A 15,131-nucleotide genomic window follows, 5' to 3' on the forward strand; every position below is an offset into this window, starting at 1 on the left:
GATCGTGGGTCAGACGGCGTCCGTGCTGACTGGCCCGTTCGCTAGGGTTCACTCGCACGCACATAGCGAGAGTATAGCTACACCGAGCTATAGGACCCGAAGTGGGTACAGTGTGTTTATTAAACATGTTGCCTCCAACTATAGTGTGTGCGGCTCAGTGTTAGTACCATGTTTGACGATGATGCAAATTATATGCAAATATACAAATTAAGGATAATGAAGCAAATGCAATGCGAGCCAGAAATATAACGGGATCCCAAATCAAGCAGTCACCCTGATTCGTGATGGTTCACCGAATTGTGGGGGAAGGCAGTGATCTGTTACAGGGTCTTATTGTATGGGCAGACCTTGGCGGTTGCGTATCAACCATGCAATAGTTGTGGGTAGAAGGAAGGTGGCAATACCAGGCGGGGTAGTTAACACCTCGCCACCGTGGCGCCCATCACACGACACCGACAGCACAAGTGAAGTAAAGCTGAGGAACAGAGAGAAGACGAAGGACATCGACGATTCGCACCGGAGGAGCGCAGCGATCGCCGCACGGACTCTTTGAAGCCGGAGAGCCGCGCGGCAGGCGCCGGGTTCTCCCGGGACACGGAGGCGAGGCTGTCACGCGAGCTGCTGCCCGAGTCTTGATGCGGCGAGAGGCTCCGGTCGCGCCGGTTCAGCCGGCTCGCGCCCCAGCGGTCCCAGCGAGAGCGCCGCTCCGGCTCCTCTGCCAACGGCAAACGTTGAGAAGGCAGATCCACACGGAAATTTCAAGGTCGCGCACGGGCATGTGTTTGTGTGTGCGTGAAATTGTGCGTATGGGTCTTTGCGAACATGTGCGAGAGAGCGTGCGAGTGTGTGTGCGTGTGCGCATTTGGGAAGTGGTAGCGTAGCCCTGAGTGCGTTGTGCTACGAACCCAGTCACCCGAGTTTGATTCCCGCTCACGGCCAGAAACACGTGACGATTATCTGTACTGGTCCTGGGCCTCTCCTAGGCCAACTCAGCCTCAAATGAGTACCTGGTGCAATATGTAAACATCGCCATTGGGGAGACAAAGGCGGTCGGGCGTGGTGCTGGCTACTCACCCTCTCGTTTGCCGTGCCGGCCTTCATAGATGATCTCTATCAGTACTTGCCCCAAAAAGTATATTAAGGCTATACAGGGGATCTTTGTCTTTGTGTGTGTGCCTATGCATTTGTTTTGTTTGTCTGTAAGCAAGAATGTGGGGTACGTCAACGTGTGCGCGCGTGCATGTGAAAGCACGTGCTCACATTCGTGCGTGCACGCGTTTGCTGTGCACGTGGCATGCGTCTGTGCGTACAACAGCGCGTGCCATTCGTTACCAGTATCCGTGCTGGCGCTGGTCACCGAGCGCATGGAGCTGCTGGAGGGGGACGGGGGCGGCTTGACGCCGCGCGACAACGTGCGCATGCCCTCGTCCCCGGACAGCTCGCGCAGGGATGCGCCCTCCGACCCCGTCCTGCGCAGGGGCGTCCACTCCGAAGCGGCGCGCCCCGGGCCCGTCGGCTCGTCCGCGTCGTCCGTGGCCGCGTCGAGGCTGCCCGCGCGCGTCTCGCCAAACGCCCTGCGCCGTGCGGTTTGCGCGTCGCCGCCGCCCGCCCGGTCCTCGGAGCGGCTGCGTCCCGAGCGCAGGGACAGGCCGGACACCGTCGCCTCGATCCTCCTTCGCAGGGCCATCGCCGGTGACGATGTGCGACCCATCGGGCCGTCGCTGCCCTCCGCCGCCGCTGCCACGTCCCGCCCCTCGTCCCGGTCCCTGGCCGCCTGCTGCCCCTCGGTGGCCGGGGCCTCCCCAAGCTTGTGCTCTGACTCGATCTTCTCAGTGGAGCCGATCCGTTTGAGTCTCGAGGAAAACTTCTGCATCATGGTGGGGGTCTTACTCCTGCCCTCACTTTCCCTCGACTCTGTGCCCTCTGTAGACTTTCGCTCGGTCGACGGGGACCTCTTGAACCGCTGCGACAGTCGCTTCACGAGGCTCCCGGGCTCCTCCGCGGGTTCCCGAGTCCTCATCAGCTGCTCTTTGCTCGCCATCGCCGTGTCAGAGATGCTCCTGTCCCCTTCTCGAGATGCCGCGTTGCTGAGCATGGACCCGTCGGGAGAGCTCTGCTGGAGCTGCCGGTAGAGCACCTGGGTCACTGGCGCCTCTGCCACCAGAAGTTCCGCCTTAGTCTGAGACACGGATTGCTTTGGCGCACTCAGCGATCCGGCGCGCACATTCCCGGGTCGTTGCCCCAGCCCCTCGTCTCTCGGCGCGAGCTGTGGCCTCGTCGTGCTGCCGTTGTTTGAGAAGCGTTTCGCCATTTCCCTCACACTGCCATCGGTCGACGCTGCGTTGAGCAGGTGAGCGTAACGCCCGACCGTCTGAGGCTTTGATCTGTTTAGAAGTGGATTCGTATTTGTCGACTCGACCTCTCCTCCACCCGTGGTCCTCGTCACCCAGGGAGCACCGTTATCCGCTGCCTGTGATGTCCGCGCCTCCGTCGCTTGAGGTTTCGGCACGACCAAGCCCCCGGGCTCCGGGGTTTTTCCCGTGAACTGCGGCAGCCTTGTCGCTGCCGCCGTCTGCAGCTGCCGGCCTCTGCCATTCTGAGCGACTGAGCTTTGCGAGCTCTGCGTGATGGTGGGCTCGGCTTTTTGCTGCCATAGGCACCTTTCATTGTCCGTTGCCACCACCGTTGTTTTCCTCGGGTCTTCATCGAGCGCGCTTCCCCCCTGCTGATTTCGCAGCATCGCGTCCAATGCGGTTGGCGTGGCTGAGGACTGCCCTCGTTGCTCGAACGCGAGCTGCCTTGTCAGCGCAGGCTCCCTGCCGACTGGGATACTGCCAGACGACCGGAACACCTCCGGTTTCCTGCCCGATGCGATGTCCTCAGAGGACGACGCTCCCCGTTCAAGTCGCGTGCTCCCGGCAGGGTCACTCGAGCTGCGCTGGTGAACCTCCCTCACGAAGGACCTCCTCGGCGCCACCAGCGGACTCTCCGCCAGGAACGTCGAGGGTCGATCTTTCACCAGTTCCAGGGGCCCCCTGCTTTCCGTGGAGCTCTCAGAGGGAGGGTCTTGAAGCATCAAACCAGGGCTCCGGCTTCTTGGTGGGAGCTCCAAGGATGCCGACTTGCTCAGGTGCGGCTTCAGGTACTGTGAGGCAGAAGCCCGGCCATCCTGAAAGGCTGCGTCGGCCGAGTTGGTCCTTTGGATCACGCCTCTCTGAGCCGCTCTGCGCTCCGAAAACGACTGCAGTCCCCATTCCATCGCCGCTTCCTTGCTGCCGCACTCCCCGTTCCGTTGCGCCACCGCCCCGAGTCGACCGAGCACAGCGGGCTCCGTGTCAGAGCCCAAGGTCTCCCGAGCGGAGGAGCCCCTACTATCGTCCTGGCTCCGAGCCGAAAAAGCTGGACGCAGTGCGTCCAAACCTAATCCATTCGAGCTTTCGGAACCACCTGGGTCTTCCTCTCCGGACGAGGAAGACGAGGAGGAGGAGAAGGAGGAGGAAGCAGTGGCATCTCGAAGTTGCTTGGCCGTGCGGCGGGAGACGCGCGGGGCGACGTGGCCCGACAGCATCTCGGGGATGGAGCGCAGCACCACGGCCGACTTGTAGCGCACCAGGGAGCGCTGCTCGTACACACACACACGTGGCACGGCAGCAAGGCTGAGTCTCCCTGCCAGCAATGGGGTGAAGTTAATTTGCCCGAGTAGAATCGAGTGATAGAAATTGATAAATTGCTTTGGCAGGGAGCAGCCTAACCGTAGAAGAATCGCTGGGATTTTTGTTTACTTCTTACCCAATTACATTCCAATTTTGCACTCAGTATCAGGTCACGAGGCAGCCATTTTTCAATCGGAACACTGCAGCTAGTAGTAAATCATAATATGTTTGAGAATGCCCTGAGAAGGTTATATCACAGAACTATTTCAAGAGGACTTTATCCACACTAGAGTTCACGCCTTTATTTCCTCAGCACATACTGCACACACACGCTCACCTGCAGCCTTCGGCGGGACAGGAAGAATTTGAGTCGATCCGTGCTGATGTTTGTGACTCCTCGTAAAGTCGTGAAGCTCTGTGGATGATGAGGATAATACACATCGCACCATTAGAAGTCACGTAGCTCCATGGACAATAACACCAACTCCATCCAGTGATGTGCAATATACCGTGCCAGAGTAAAGCCACGGCATTAGTTTCAGTGCGGGCATTAAGAGCTGCTGTAGTTTAGCTCTACGAGTCATCCAGTACGCTCATCAGACTTAAAAGGAGTCACTCCATCACTGGGTAGACTCGATCTATTGTTCTTGTTTAGGGTCGTATATAGGTATTTTATTCATTTGTACAGTTATATTCACCTCATTGCATTAAAGCACAAACAATCCTCATACGCACAATTAGTGTACGCGGCATGAGAATAGATTTTTTATTGACGAATCGATGCATCGTCACATGCTTAATGCTCGTGAAGTCTCATGAGCCACCCCACGTAATCGTGGCCATAGCGAGGTGTTGGTAGTGCTTCTCAGCTTTTGCGAAGCGCTCTTACCTTGAACCACGGGTGCTTGAGGCAATCGTCAGCCAGTGGCCTCCGCCTGCGATAAATACAATCAGGTGGCAGCAGCGTGACCACGTGCAAACATCTGCGAGCGGCCATCAGAGTCTGCTCACGGCTCCAGGTTAAGGAGGCTACGAACTCCGCCCCGAGTTTGCCAGCCTCGCGTGACGTTTGCAGGTGGACTGAAGCGCGCTGGCAGCGGCTTCTCACATAGAGACCCATGGACTCACACAGAGACCCAGAGACTCGGCATAGAGACCCGATGAGAAACAGGAATGCGCTCGCAGTGCAAGCAGCTTCCCTGGAGAGCTGCTGCCATGGGAGCCCAGCACGGGTGCATCATTGTTATCACTACACGTTTGCCATCCTGTTCGGGTGATGTAGGGGTGTTACGGGAAGGCGAACAAACACACAACGGGTGGTTACGCGGAAGAGTGCCTACATCCACGTCCGCATCGGTTAGCCCTGGGGGGCTGTAACGGCGCTGTGATCCCCCACGCCCCACCCCTCGGGGGGGGGAGTTGCTATATAAGGCGGTGAGCCGTTGGGCTCGGTCGTCACTCTTCAGCTTAGAGTTATCAATTCATCTGTATGCGTTATCAGCTTCGACTGGATAACCCAAAGCAAATTTCGTTGCTTCCTCAAATTGACAGTAACTAGGTTTCCTCTTGGGAATATGATGTTTAACCCACTCGTTACGAGCACAAAATCTTAATCCTTCTGTCACATTCACTGCTTGCTCCATGCAATAATGTGAAGAAAAAAAAAACCTAAACAAATTGAAATATATTTCTCATGGTCTTGAGTTCGTTAAATGTTTTCTTTTGAACCTGCATAATCTACTTGCAAATATGTTGACTCAAATAAGCAACACATACTTCAATAATTAACCTCGAAGACGACCGAATGTAAATAGGCAATATGCATTCCGCCTTTGTAAGAATGCTACTCACTTGTGCAAAAGTTCCATGCTAGCAATACTGAACAAGAAAGAGAGTAGAGTTTACAAAGCATGAATACACACTTTGATTTCAAGGCGTTTCCTCTTCTAATTACAATTTAAACCCCTAAATCGATGCATAACTGAGGCGACCATATTTCTGGGAGTCTCAACCTGGACACGTTTCTTGAGTTGACAGCCCCTCTGTCTGCCAGCCCCACCCACTTTCACGTGACCATGCCCGCTTTCACGTGACCACACCCACTTTCACGTAACCACACCCAGTCAAGCGCTACCCCTGCGAGTTCCCTCGCTCATTCTGATGCTCACCTCTCGCCCACTCTCCACAGGCCCCACCCACGCCGCAACCAGCCCTACTCTTTGCTCGTATCATGAGCAGCATGAGGCCGGAACATTTTGAACTGGGACAGAATCCAGATTTTTGCAAATCCTTTAGGGGAACACCGAGACAGCCTTTCTGAAACCTGCACTGCCCGCCGGTCAAAACTGGACATTTGGTACGTTTGCCCAGAACTTTTATCTCTCCCCCCCATCATACCCTCCAGGCCCAAACAATCTATAACCCCCATCCCCGTCCCGTCCGCTGAGTGACGCTCACCCGATGTCCTGCACGAGCACTCTGGAGATGAAGTCCTGCGCCTCGCGGCTCGTGATCGCCGCCGTGCGCTCGTCGAAGTTCAGCGTCTTGCGCGTGACGTTGAGCAACGTCGCTCGGTCGTTCTCGCCCAGGAATGGAGAGAGTCCGCTGAGGCTGCGGCGACGCGCGGGGAGTAACGTAGTTACCGCCATCAACTACCATAGCCACCATCAACTTCCAGCACCATCAGCGTTAATTTGATATATTGAGCTGGCTGATGTTACGTATATATATTTTATGTGTGGTGCTGGTGAATGTAATTTATGAGTACTTACCACACGTACGTAATGACACCTACAGGCCTGATGAGTAAAGACACAACGTGCGTTAGAAAATTTTACTTCGCGTTGGTGTTTTGGTTGATCAATGTATATGTAAACAACACGATTCATATTTTAACATTTTAAAAGAGCATTGGCACAGTGCTTATTGCACTGCGGTCTGTCCCGCACCTCTGATTATCAGCATTGGCTACATACGGTGCGAAAGAAGTTCAACATACATACGTGAACCTGGTGACCGGAGTTCCATTCTAGGCCACTACAGAACTGGTCCTGGGCTCTCCATAACTTCACCAAACCCATATTGACCAGTGTAGTAATGTGTGGTCAAACAACACCCATGATCAACACCGTGTGGGGAGGCCTTCACTGCAGTGGATATATAATGGCTACTACTTAGGGAGCCCCGCCCTTTGCCAATATCATCAGCCAACCATGAGGCCAGAACATTTTAAACTTGGACAGAATCCAGATTTTCGCCAATCCTTTCTGGGGAACACCGGGACAATCTTTCTGAAACTGCGACTGCCCCTTGGCCAAATCGGGACATTTGGTACCTTTGCCCAGAACTTTTACTTCCCCCCATCACCCCCCCAAACCCTTTGACCCCTATATCATGGCTCATGATGACGAAGACACACGTGGGTGCGAGAGGCACCAGATGTCGGAGGCCTTGTACACGGGGCTGTGGCGCGCCACCTCTGGGGACACGAACTCAGGCGTTCCGAACTCGCTGTACTGTGGGGAGCCAGGCACCACCTCCTGGGCGAAGCCAAAGTCGCTTATCTTGATGTCGTCCTTCCCAGTATCGGCCATCAGGATGTTGGACGGCTGTCATGGGGGGACATACAGACGTAGGAACATGTGAATGTATAACCAGGTAACAGCCCATTGAGACGGAAGTCTGGTGTGCAAGGAAGACCTAGGATGCAGAGAAAGTAAATTGTAAAAACTACAAACTATGAAACTAAAAATGTTTTTAACTAAACTATAAAACTAGACACTAAACAATTTTATATTACCAAGTAAGACCCACTGAGCTATGTAGCTATTTTTCAGAAGCGACCTGGCCACAAATGATCGCTGAACGAAGTGGCTTACCATGTGGAAATTGTATCGCAGCCGAATCCAATTGCCCACTCATGCCACTGCAGGCAGAAGGACCTCCAACTGAGAGCTCAAGAGAGTCCATCTCAAGGGTATCGTTGGCCAATTCTTCCATGTTCATCTTGGAATAGGTGGGAGCATCCATACTTTACCCCACCACACCCGACTTGCGGGTCGACTGTGGTGTACTGACTTTTTATTCTGGGTGGCCCAGCGGGAGTGCATTCACGACTTGTTGCAGAAGTTCTCGGTGTGAATTTGGCATGCCACCCTCATTAACATTGTGGGTGTACTAATCATATAAATACACGCCATGTGCTTTACAGTGGATGATAATGCTCCCCTGACATCATTTGAAACGAGAAGGCTATAGTGTGCTGGGGTCATGGTCCAAATTATAAGGATTTTTTTGCAAATTATTAAATTGATATCACACATCAATCATTGCTCCCTACTGGTAGAATAATACCATCTTTCCGGCCCTAGTCCTGAGTTACTTCATGCCTCATTTTAAATGGTGCTGTCTGAAAGGGCGCCCTTTCAAATGTTTGAGATGAGATGATTTTAAATTATCTTAACTCCTGCAAAGCAATCTGAGAATCCTCAGCGCAAAGGGCACTCTGTCAAACGCAATTACATGTCGCGGCGGGAGATCGAACCAAAGACCACTGGATTGTAAGTCCAGCGTGCAAACCATCACACCAAGGCAGATGTAAATGATAATAATGTTCTACAGGAGTTAGAAAGCTGTCAAGTTTAATTATTCTTTGGGTCTTTCGGTAAAGTCACGTAGATAGGATCGCAACACAAGCGTTCATCAAATGCTTGTGTTGCGATCGAAACGTCGTAGTTTTTTGTTATTTTTTGTTATTTTCTTTGAACCTATCTACGTGACTTTACCGAAAGACCCAAATAATATTAATTCCTGCAGTCACGAAAGCTGTCAGTCAAGATTTAAGTTTAATTATGTCGATTTAAAGTGTTCATAATTTATACATTGGGCTTTTTGAGTGACGTAAAAAAATAAATTGTGCGACATTCACGCGACAAATTAAATCTCTTTCTGCAACAGACGTTCCATTTCCAAACCTGTGCCTCACCTCGATGTCCAGGTGGAGTATGTTGATAGAGTGCAGATAGCTGATGGCCTCCAGGATCTGCTTGATGTACATCTTCACCTACATGGGGAAAAAAAAACATAAATACAAATCATCACCAGGCGAGCAGTGTTTTTAACGTCACACCTTCGCAAGAGACGTGTGTGTTTGTGTGATCATAATGGCTCGTGTCCTCCCACTGGCCTGATGTTCAGACAGCGCTGGTTTCTTCACCAGCCTGTCCAACAGCTCCTCATTCGAACACCTGTGAAGCGGTCGTTAAGGGCAGCTCTCATTTGTCTACAACACCATCACGACGGACGGACGCAACTGTGACAACAATACAGAGAATATATGCCAAGGGCATGTATTGAAGGCAGACCGCGATCAAAATGATGAATCTTGACTTAAAGCTTTCGTGACTGCAGGAATTAATATTCTTTGGGTATTTCGGTAAAGTCACCGTAGATGGTTCAAAGAAAATACTATGACGTTTCGATCACATCACAACACAAGAGATCGCTTGTGTTGTGATCGAAACGTCGTAGTATTTTCTTTGAACTATCTACGTGACGTTACAGAAAGACCCAAAGAATACGAAATTATGAATTCAAGGTGAGTAATTCGATACTGAGAAAGTAACATGATAGGTGACTGACGCGTGATTGATAAGTAACTGAATGAGTGACAGATTAAGGATAAATAAATAATTGAAGTAATTTATCAACGTGTTATCAATCAATCATCAATTTACGTGCCAATATCGCCCCTCAATAAAGTCGGCATCAGTGCAAACTGCAATGGAACGGGAACGATGCAGGGGCCACCGACTAACCGATCACACCCTCAACGGCTAACACCGACCGAGCAAAGTCAACTGCAAATGCGTGCAAAAAACACTTTCTTGACGAGTGACCGATGGATGACGAATCGACCGACCCCTTGACCAGAGTGACCCGATCGGTGGACCGACAGAGGATACAGCTCCATGACGATGATGACGCGGCGCCGCGAGCGGAAGGCGTCGTGCAAGCACACGACGCGCTCGTGCGCGAGCCGTGCCGCCACGCGCAGCTCGCGCTCCGCGGCCTCGCGCCGCGCGCGACCCCGGGGCAGCGACTTGGCGGCGCAGGGAGACCCCCCGCCGCTAAGCGCACGCACGCGGCGCACTGAGCCGAAGGCTCCCCTACGTGGGGGGGAGGGGGGGTCAGAGGCCGCACAGGGGTCAGGGACTGGGCACCGGGGGTCAGGGCCCGAGGGGCCGCACAGGAAGATCCCCCCCCCCTACCCAACCCAGCCAAGCACACGTTCGTGGTGCTCAGTGTCTCTCCTGACGGGGGTTGGGCAATGGGGAGATGTGTATGGGGTCAGGGGAGGACACACACGGGGGTGCTGAGGAGCGCTCTGGTCATGGGCAGGTAAGGGAGGGGGTACGAGTGTCAGAGAGCGTAGGGGGTCAGCAAGAGGGCAGGAGAGTGGAGGGCAGCACAAGGGCAGCACCGGGGAGCAGAGGGAGTCAAACGGACCACAGTGGGGGCATGGCAGGGGTCAGAAAAAGCGTGAGGATCCAAGTGGGAGCATGAAGGGGTGAGGGGCTGGGGCCAAGAGTAGAGAGTGCAGACAGGGCTCAGTGGCAACATAGAGAAGAGGGTCAGAGTTACAACAGGGGTCACGGTTATAACAGGAGTTCAGAAGAAACCAGTGGGTTCACAGAGGGTTGGAGAGGGTACAAGAGTTCACAAGGCAACATGCAGGTTAGATGGCACGTGAGGTCAGGGGGACACAGTAGTCGGGAGGACACAGGGGATGAGGTGGATTACAGAGAAAGAATCCTGGCTAAGGGACAATTGCATGACACAAATGCGTGGCATCGGCCTCGCTGCATCATCCCGAGTGATGGCCCACCTTCCGATCTCTTCAAGTATCTCATAGTGGTCTTTCAGTTTTCGTACTTCTTGTTCTGGCATCTCTCGCTGTCGGGCCTCTGATTTTTCTAAAACAAAAGAACAAATTAAGAAACAAAAGTTTATCACCGTGTAATATTAATTTCCAGGATAACGACACAATGTTCGCTGTGGGTCGATGTAGATTTTATCATAATTCCTAACTATTCTTGCCAACAAAAATATTAGCCCGAACCATAATCAAACGAGTAATATTAATATCAGCCCTGACCATAATCATATAAGCTGACTAAAATCTAGCACTGCAAGCAAACAGATAAGCCAATTTAATCCTAGCCCTCACGCTAACTACACGAGCCAAACAGCCCCCTAACCCTATCCAACCAGAACTCAACCCCTACCGTTAGCGCTTCTCCTAACGCAAGCCCCACTCTAAGCGATTCACCTCACCAACCGTTTCTCCCCCACCCTCCTGTTTCACTTTATGTTTGCGTGTGGCCCTCCGCTGCTCGCCGCTGCTGCTACGCACGGACGTTGAACGTATTTCGCACCTCCAATTAGCACGGCTGGCTATGTACGGTGGTGCGTAGTTCAACCTACGCACGTACACCGTTACATAGCCAACTGTCTTCTTAGGTTTTTTCGGTAAAGTCACATAGAAAGTAAAATAAAATAAAAACAAAAATCACGACGTTTCGGAGGCAACACAAGTCTCCGTCATCAGGTGGGACCGTCACAGCCAGATTAGCTGTATCAAGTGAGGCAATGATTCAAGATGTAATCCCTTAAAAGCGAGTTGAGGGGGGAGGGAGAGGGAGGGGGGAGCTCATCAGACTATGGTAGCCAATGAAAGGAACGTATCGGGAGGGAGGGGGGGCGAGGCCAAAAGGGTGGGCGATGGACGTGGAAGCGCTTGTGCGCAAGCGGCCAATTACTGCACACGCCAACACAATGGAGCGATTGTCGCAAGCGGCCAGCCACTGCACCCGCCAACACAATGGGCAGAGAGGAGGAGGGGGAGGTCTAATACACATGATAGACAAAAGAACGAAAATGATGATGGGTACAAACTTAGGGGGAGCTCATCAGACTATGGTAGCCAATGAAAGGAACGTATCGGGAGGGAGGGGGGGCGAGGCCAAAAGGGTGGGCGATGGACGTGGAAGCGCTTGTGCGCAAGCGGCCAATTACTGCACACGCCAACACAATGGAGAGAGAGGGGGAGTGGGGGGTCTGATACACATGATAGACAAAAGAACGAAAATGCCCATGTTTATACCAATGCTGGCTGAACAATGAAGAGAGTACTGTTAAAATAACTGGGGATGTTAACACTCGGTAAAGTACAGTAAAATAGTGCCTGTCAGATAAGATGGTCCAAAAAATTTGTGATTAAGTCTTTTTTGCGTGGTTGATAACATCTTTCCAATGATTACTAAGTTTGTACCCATCATCACGGTTGAAATTATGTCTGTGTTTGTATATTTGTATGGCTTCGTATACAAACCTTTGATGGTAGCCGGGAGGTTTGCAGAGAACCTTGGTCTCGGAAAAGACAATTTCATGAGAGCCCACCGAGTTGTAGCAATGATCGGCCACGGCAGAAGAATCAGTTCTGCCGTGTTTCAGATCTGACTTGTGCTCGCGGACACGATCAGAAACATGACGTTTCGTTTCTCCAATGTAGCAATCACCACAAATGCAACTCAATTTGTAGACTCCAGGATACTGTAAGTCAGGAACGACATCCTTCACAGATGGAATCAGATCACGGATTTTATGCACTGTACTGAATCGGACTTGGATCTTATGTTTGTTTAGAATTTTGGAGATCTTTTTGGTCACGCCAGCTATGTATGGTAGCGTGATGGTTTTGGTCGGAGTTTCATGTGGCTGTTTCTGTGTGGTGGGAGAGACAGCTTGGCGGATAGTACAGTCAGAGTATCCGTTTTTAAGGGATTACATCTTGAATCATTGCCTCACTTGATACAGCTAATCTGGCTGTGACGGTCCCACCTGATGACGGAGACTTGTGTTGCCTCCAAAACGTCGTGATTTTTGTTTTTATTTTATTTTACTTTCTACGTGACTTTACCGAAAAAACCTAAGAAGATGATTCCTTGCAGTCACGAAAGCTTCAAATCTAGAATTATAGCCAACTGTGCTAATCGGAGGTGCTGCTGGTGCACGTGTCACGCGCACTCACCCATGCGCACGCTCAGCTCGGCCATGCAGCGTGCCGTGCCGGCCCGGGATCGCGCCTCGCACGCGTAGAGCCCGCGGTCAGAGCCACGCACGTCGCGCAGCAGCAGAGAGCACGCGGAGCCGCTCCGCGTCACCGACGCAAGCCCGCCTGCCTCCGCCAGCCGAGCGCCGTCCTGCACATGAACACACGCGCATGCGGGCGCGCAGATAACAATGACAACAACAATCACCATTCGCCACTAAGTGGAGGTGACGTCACCGCGGCGTTTGTGCCATGCTAGGTGGACTTTGAGGCCACGTGTAGCGTCGAAGGCTCGCTGGGCAGGAGGTCACGGGACAAACCCAGGTGCCATGGGTTGACTGCCTGAGATGAGTGGCAGATGCACCACCTGTGCCCCCTACTGTGACAAATATTGCTGTGTATTAGCTCCCCGGCGCTCTGCTCGTTTTTGTGAGCGTCGTTCCTCTGCCCTTTGTTGTTGTTGGAGGGTGACTGCCTCCAACTCTCCAGTAGCGTCCTTCACGAGCCTCCTCCACAGAGGCCAATCTTGACATCGTTGGTACCAGTCATCAGCAAGCCAACTCAGCTCCAAGTGTGTGTGCGCCCAAATGCACACACACACACACTTGAGCTCAGCTACAAAAATTGCAGCGTTTTTAATTAGCACAATATCATGCAATATTTAAAGAGTTGTCAGCCTTACGCAGTTACTGCTATTGCGTAAACGTGGATTTTGCACACTTAAGCAGGGCCTGACTTGATGGAAAGTGCGGTGTTCGGCTGCTCTTTGAGCCGCCGTGAGCACGGACGGGGCTCAGCATGCCGAGCCTCCTCACCTTGTACCACAGCACGTCGGGCTCGGGGCGGCCGTGCACCACCACGGAGAGGCGGACCGAGTCTCCTTCCTGTACTTCCACGTCCTCCATGATCACCTCGAAGTGCGGGGCCTCTGCAACGCAGCGCTTAATGTTTGTTCACCAGTAACCGACCGCGATAATCATCGTCATCATCATCATTCTATCATAATCATTTTTCTAATTATCCTTATTATCATCATCATCATCATAATTTTAATCGTGAACATCAGGATCAGCATCACCAATCAGTGTCATTATTTTCATCATTACAATTTGTCATATTTTTCATAACCGTAGTAATTTTCAGTATCATACCTTTTATCATCTCATTTACATAATCGTAATCATCATGATTTTCAATAGATGTACAATATTTATTGTGCACTATTGTGGAGGATTCTGGGATTATTATAATGGTAAGACTCAGAAAGTCCAAATTGGTCCAGAGTTTGCCTCCTCAACTTAATGCTGCTGGAATACTGTCTATTGTTTTAGGTGGCCCATGCATGGGCTGATGGACTTAAATGTCAATTCATTTTTACATATAAACCGAACCATTGCCTGTTTATTAAGCGTTTTATTAATCTGTAAATAACGTTAATTCACAAACAAAGTTGTGAACCAATGATCACCAAATAACCTTGGATTATTCAACACACGGTACAGTACTTGCTCCAATCTAATGACCAATGCACTTTACACTGCAATGTGCCTCGCTGGGTTTGATTATTTTTATAACAAGTGCAACTTCCAGAGTAGAGATGCCAAAAAACGCCACAAGTTGCTATATTAACGCAGCAAGTTGCTGTTAAATATCAAGTGAGTTCTAAATCCGATAGTGTTGAAGGTTAAGGTTAGTAAATATGGTTTATGTTTATATATCAAAACTAAATATCATGCGACAACCACCAGTGCCGCACGGCCAAGGTCTATTTGTGACGAATGCCGACGGTAATACAACCCGTCCATTATTAACTCCCTGAATGCCTTTAGAATTCTTCATAAACTGAGGACTGACATCATCTCCGCTCAATCTGGCAGCATCCACAACTCTCCGCTGATTGCTTCTGAACCACCAGCACAAACGCAACCCTCGGCAAGCCTACACAACGATGGTACTCGTTTCAATCGAATCTAATGCCTCTGCTGATGTGACCCAGAAGGTCAAAACCGGCCAGGGTTTGCATATTTAAAATTTGGTCTGCGAAAGCCAGTGGGTGATGGACAAATGATGATGTATGTATATGTGGATGCAGAGACAGGAGTTTTGCTGCATATGTTTTTTTTCTTAACCATTTTCTTGCTGTAAACGTGAATGTTACCTAAAAATTGACAGTTGGCTGAAATGTTGAGCTTTTTCCTTGAGATGAAAACAGTAAAATCCGGCTTATTTAATTAAAAAAATATGTTTTTGTTATATTTTGATATTTTAAAAAGATATTAAAAAACATAGTTTTTGTTCTATCACAATGATATTCCAATAACGCTATTGGCATCATGTTGTGAGTTAGTCAAATGTTCTATTTGCGG

At 51.0% G+C, this 15,131-nt stretch overlaps 1 protein-coding gene across 1 annotated transcript in view; it reads right to left on the reverse strand.

Annotated features, from left to right (window-relative positions):
• Positions 1-15,131, reverse strand: part of LOC144727498 (striated muscle preferentially expressed protein kinase-like) — a 40,046-nt gene that overhangs the window by 8,203 nt on the left and 16,712 nt on the right. The window contains exons 12-24 of the mRNA XM_078606374.1: positions 13,581-13,693; positions 12,745-12,916; positions 10,540-10,627; positions 9,617-9,820; positions 8,839-8,899; positions 8,638-8,715; positions 7,089-7,261; positions 6,425-6,451; positions 6,111-6,263; positions 4,543-4,588; positions 3,991-4,068; positions 1,333-3,619; positions 518-715 (exon numbers count right to left, since the gene is read on the reverse strand). Of these exons, the coding sequence (XP_078462500.1) occupies positions 518-715; positions 1,333-3,619; positions 3,991-4,068; positions 4,543-4,588; positions 6,111-6,263; positions 6,425-6,451; positions 7,089-7,261; positions 8,638-8,715; positions 8,839-8,899; positions 9,617-9,820; positions 10,540-10,627; positions 12,745-12,916; positions 13,581-13,693 (3,678 nt within the window). The remainder of the gene's footprint in view (positions 1-517; positions 716-1,332; positions 3,620-3,990; positions 4,069-4,542; positions 4,589-6,110; positions 6,264-6,424; positions 6,452-7,088; positions 7,262-8,637; positions 8,716-8,838; positions 8,900-9,616; positions 9,821-10,539; positions 10,628-12,744; positions 12,917-13,580; positions 13,694-15,131) is intronic.

Source organism: Lampetra planeri, chromosome 2 (genome assembly GCF_965212315.1).
Source record: "Lampetra planeri chromosome 2, kcLamPlan1.2.h2, whole genome shotgun sequence".
Lineage (NCBI taxonomy): Eukaryota > Metazoa > Chordata > Hyperoartia > Petromyzontiformes > Petromyzontidae > Lampetra > Lampetra planeri.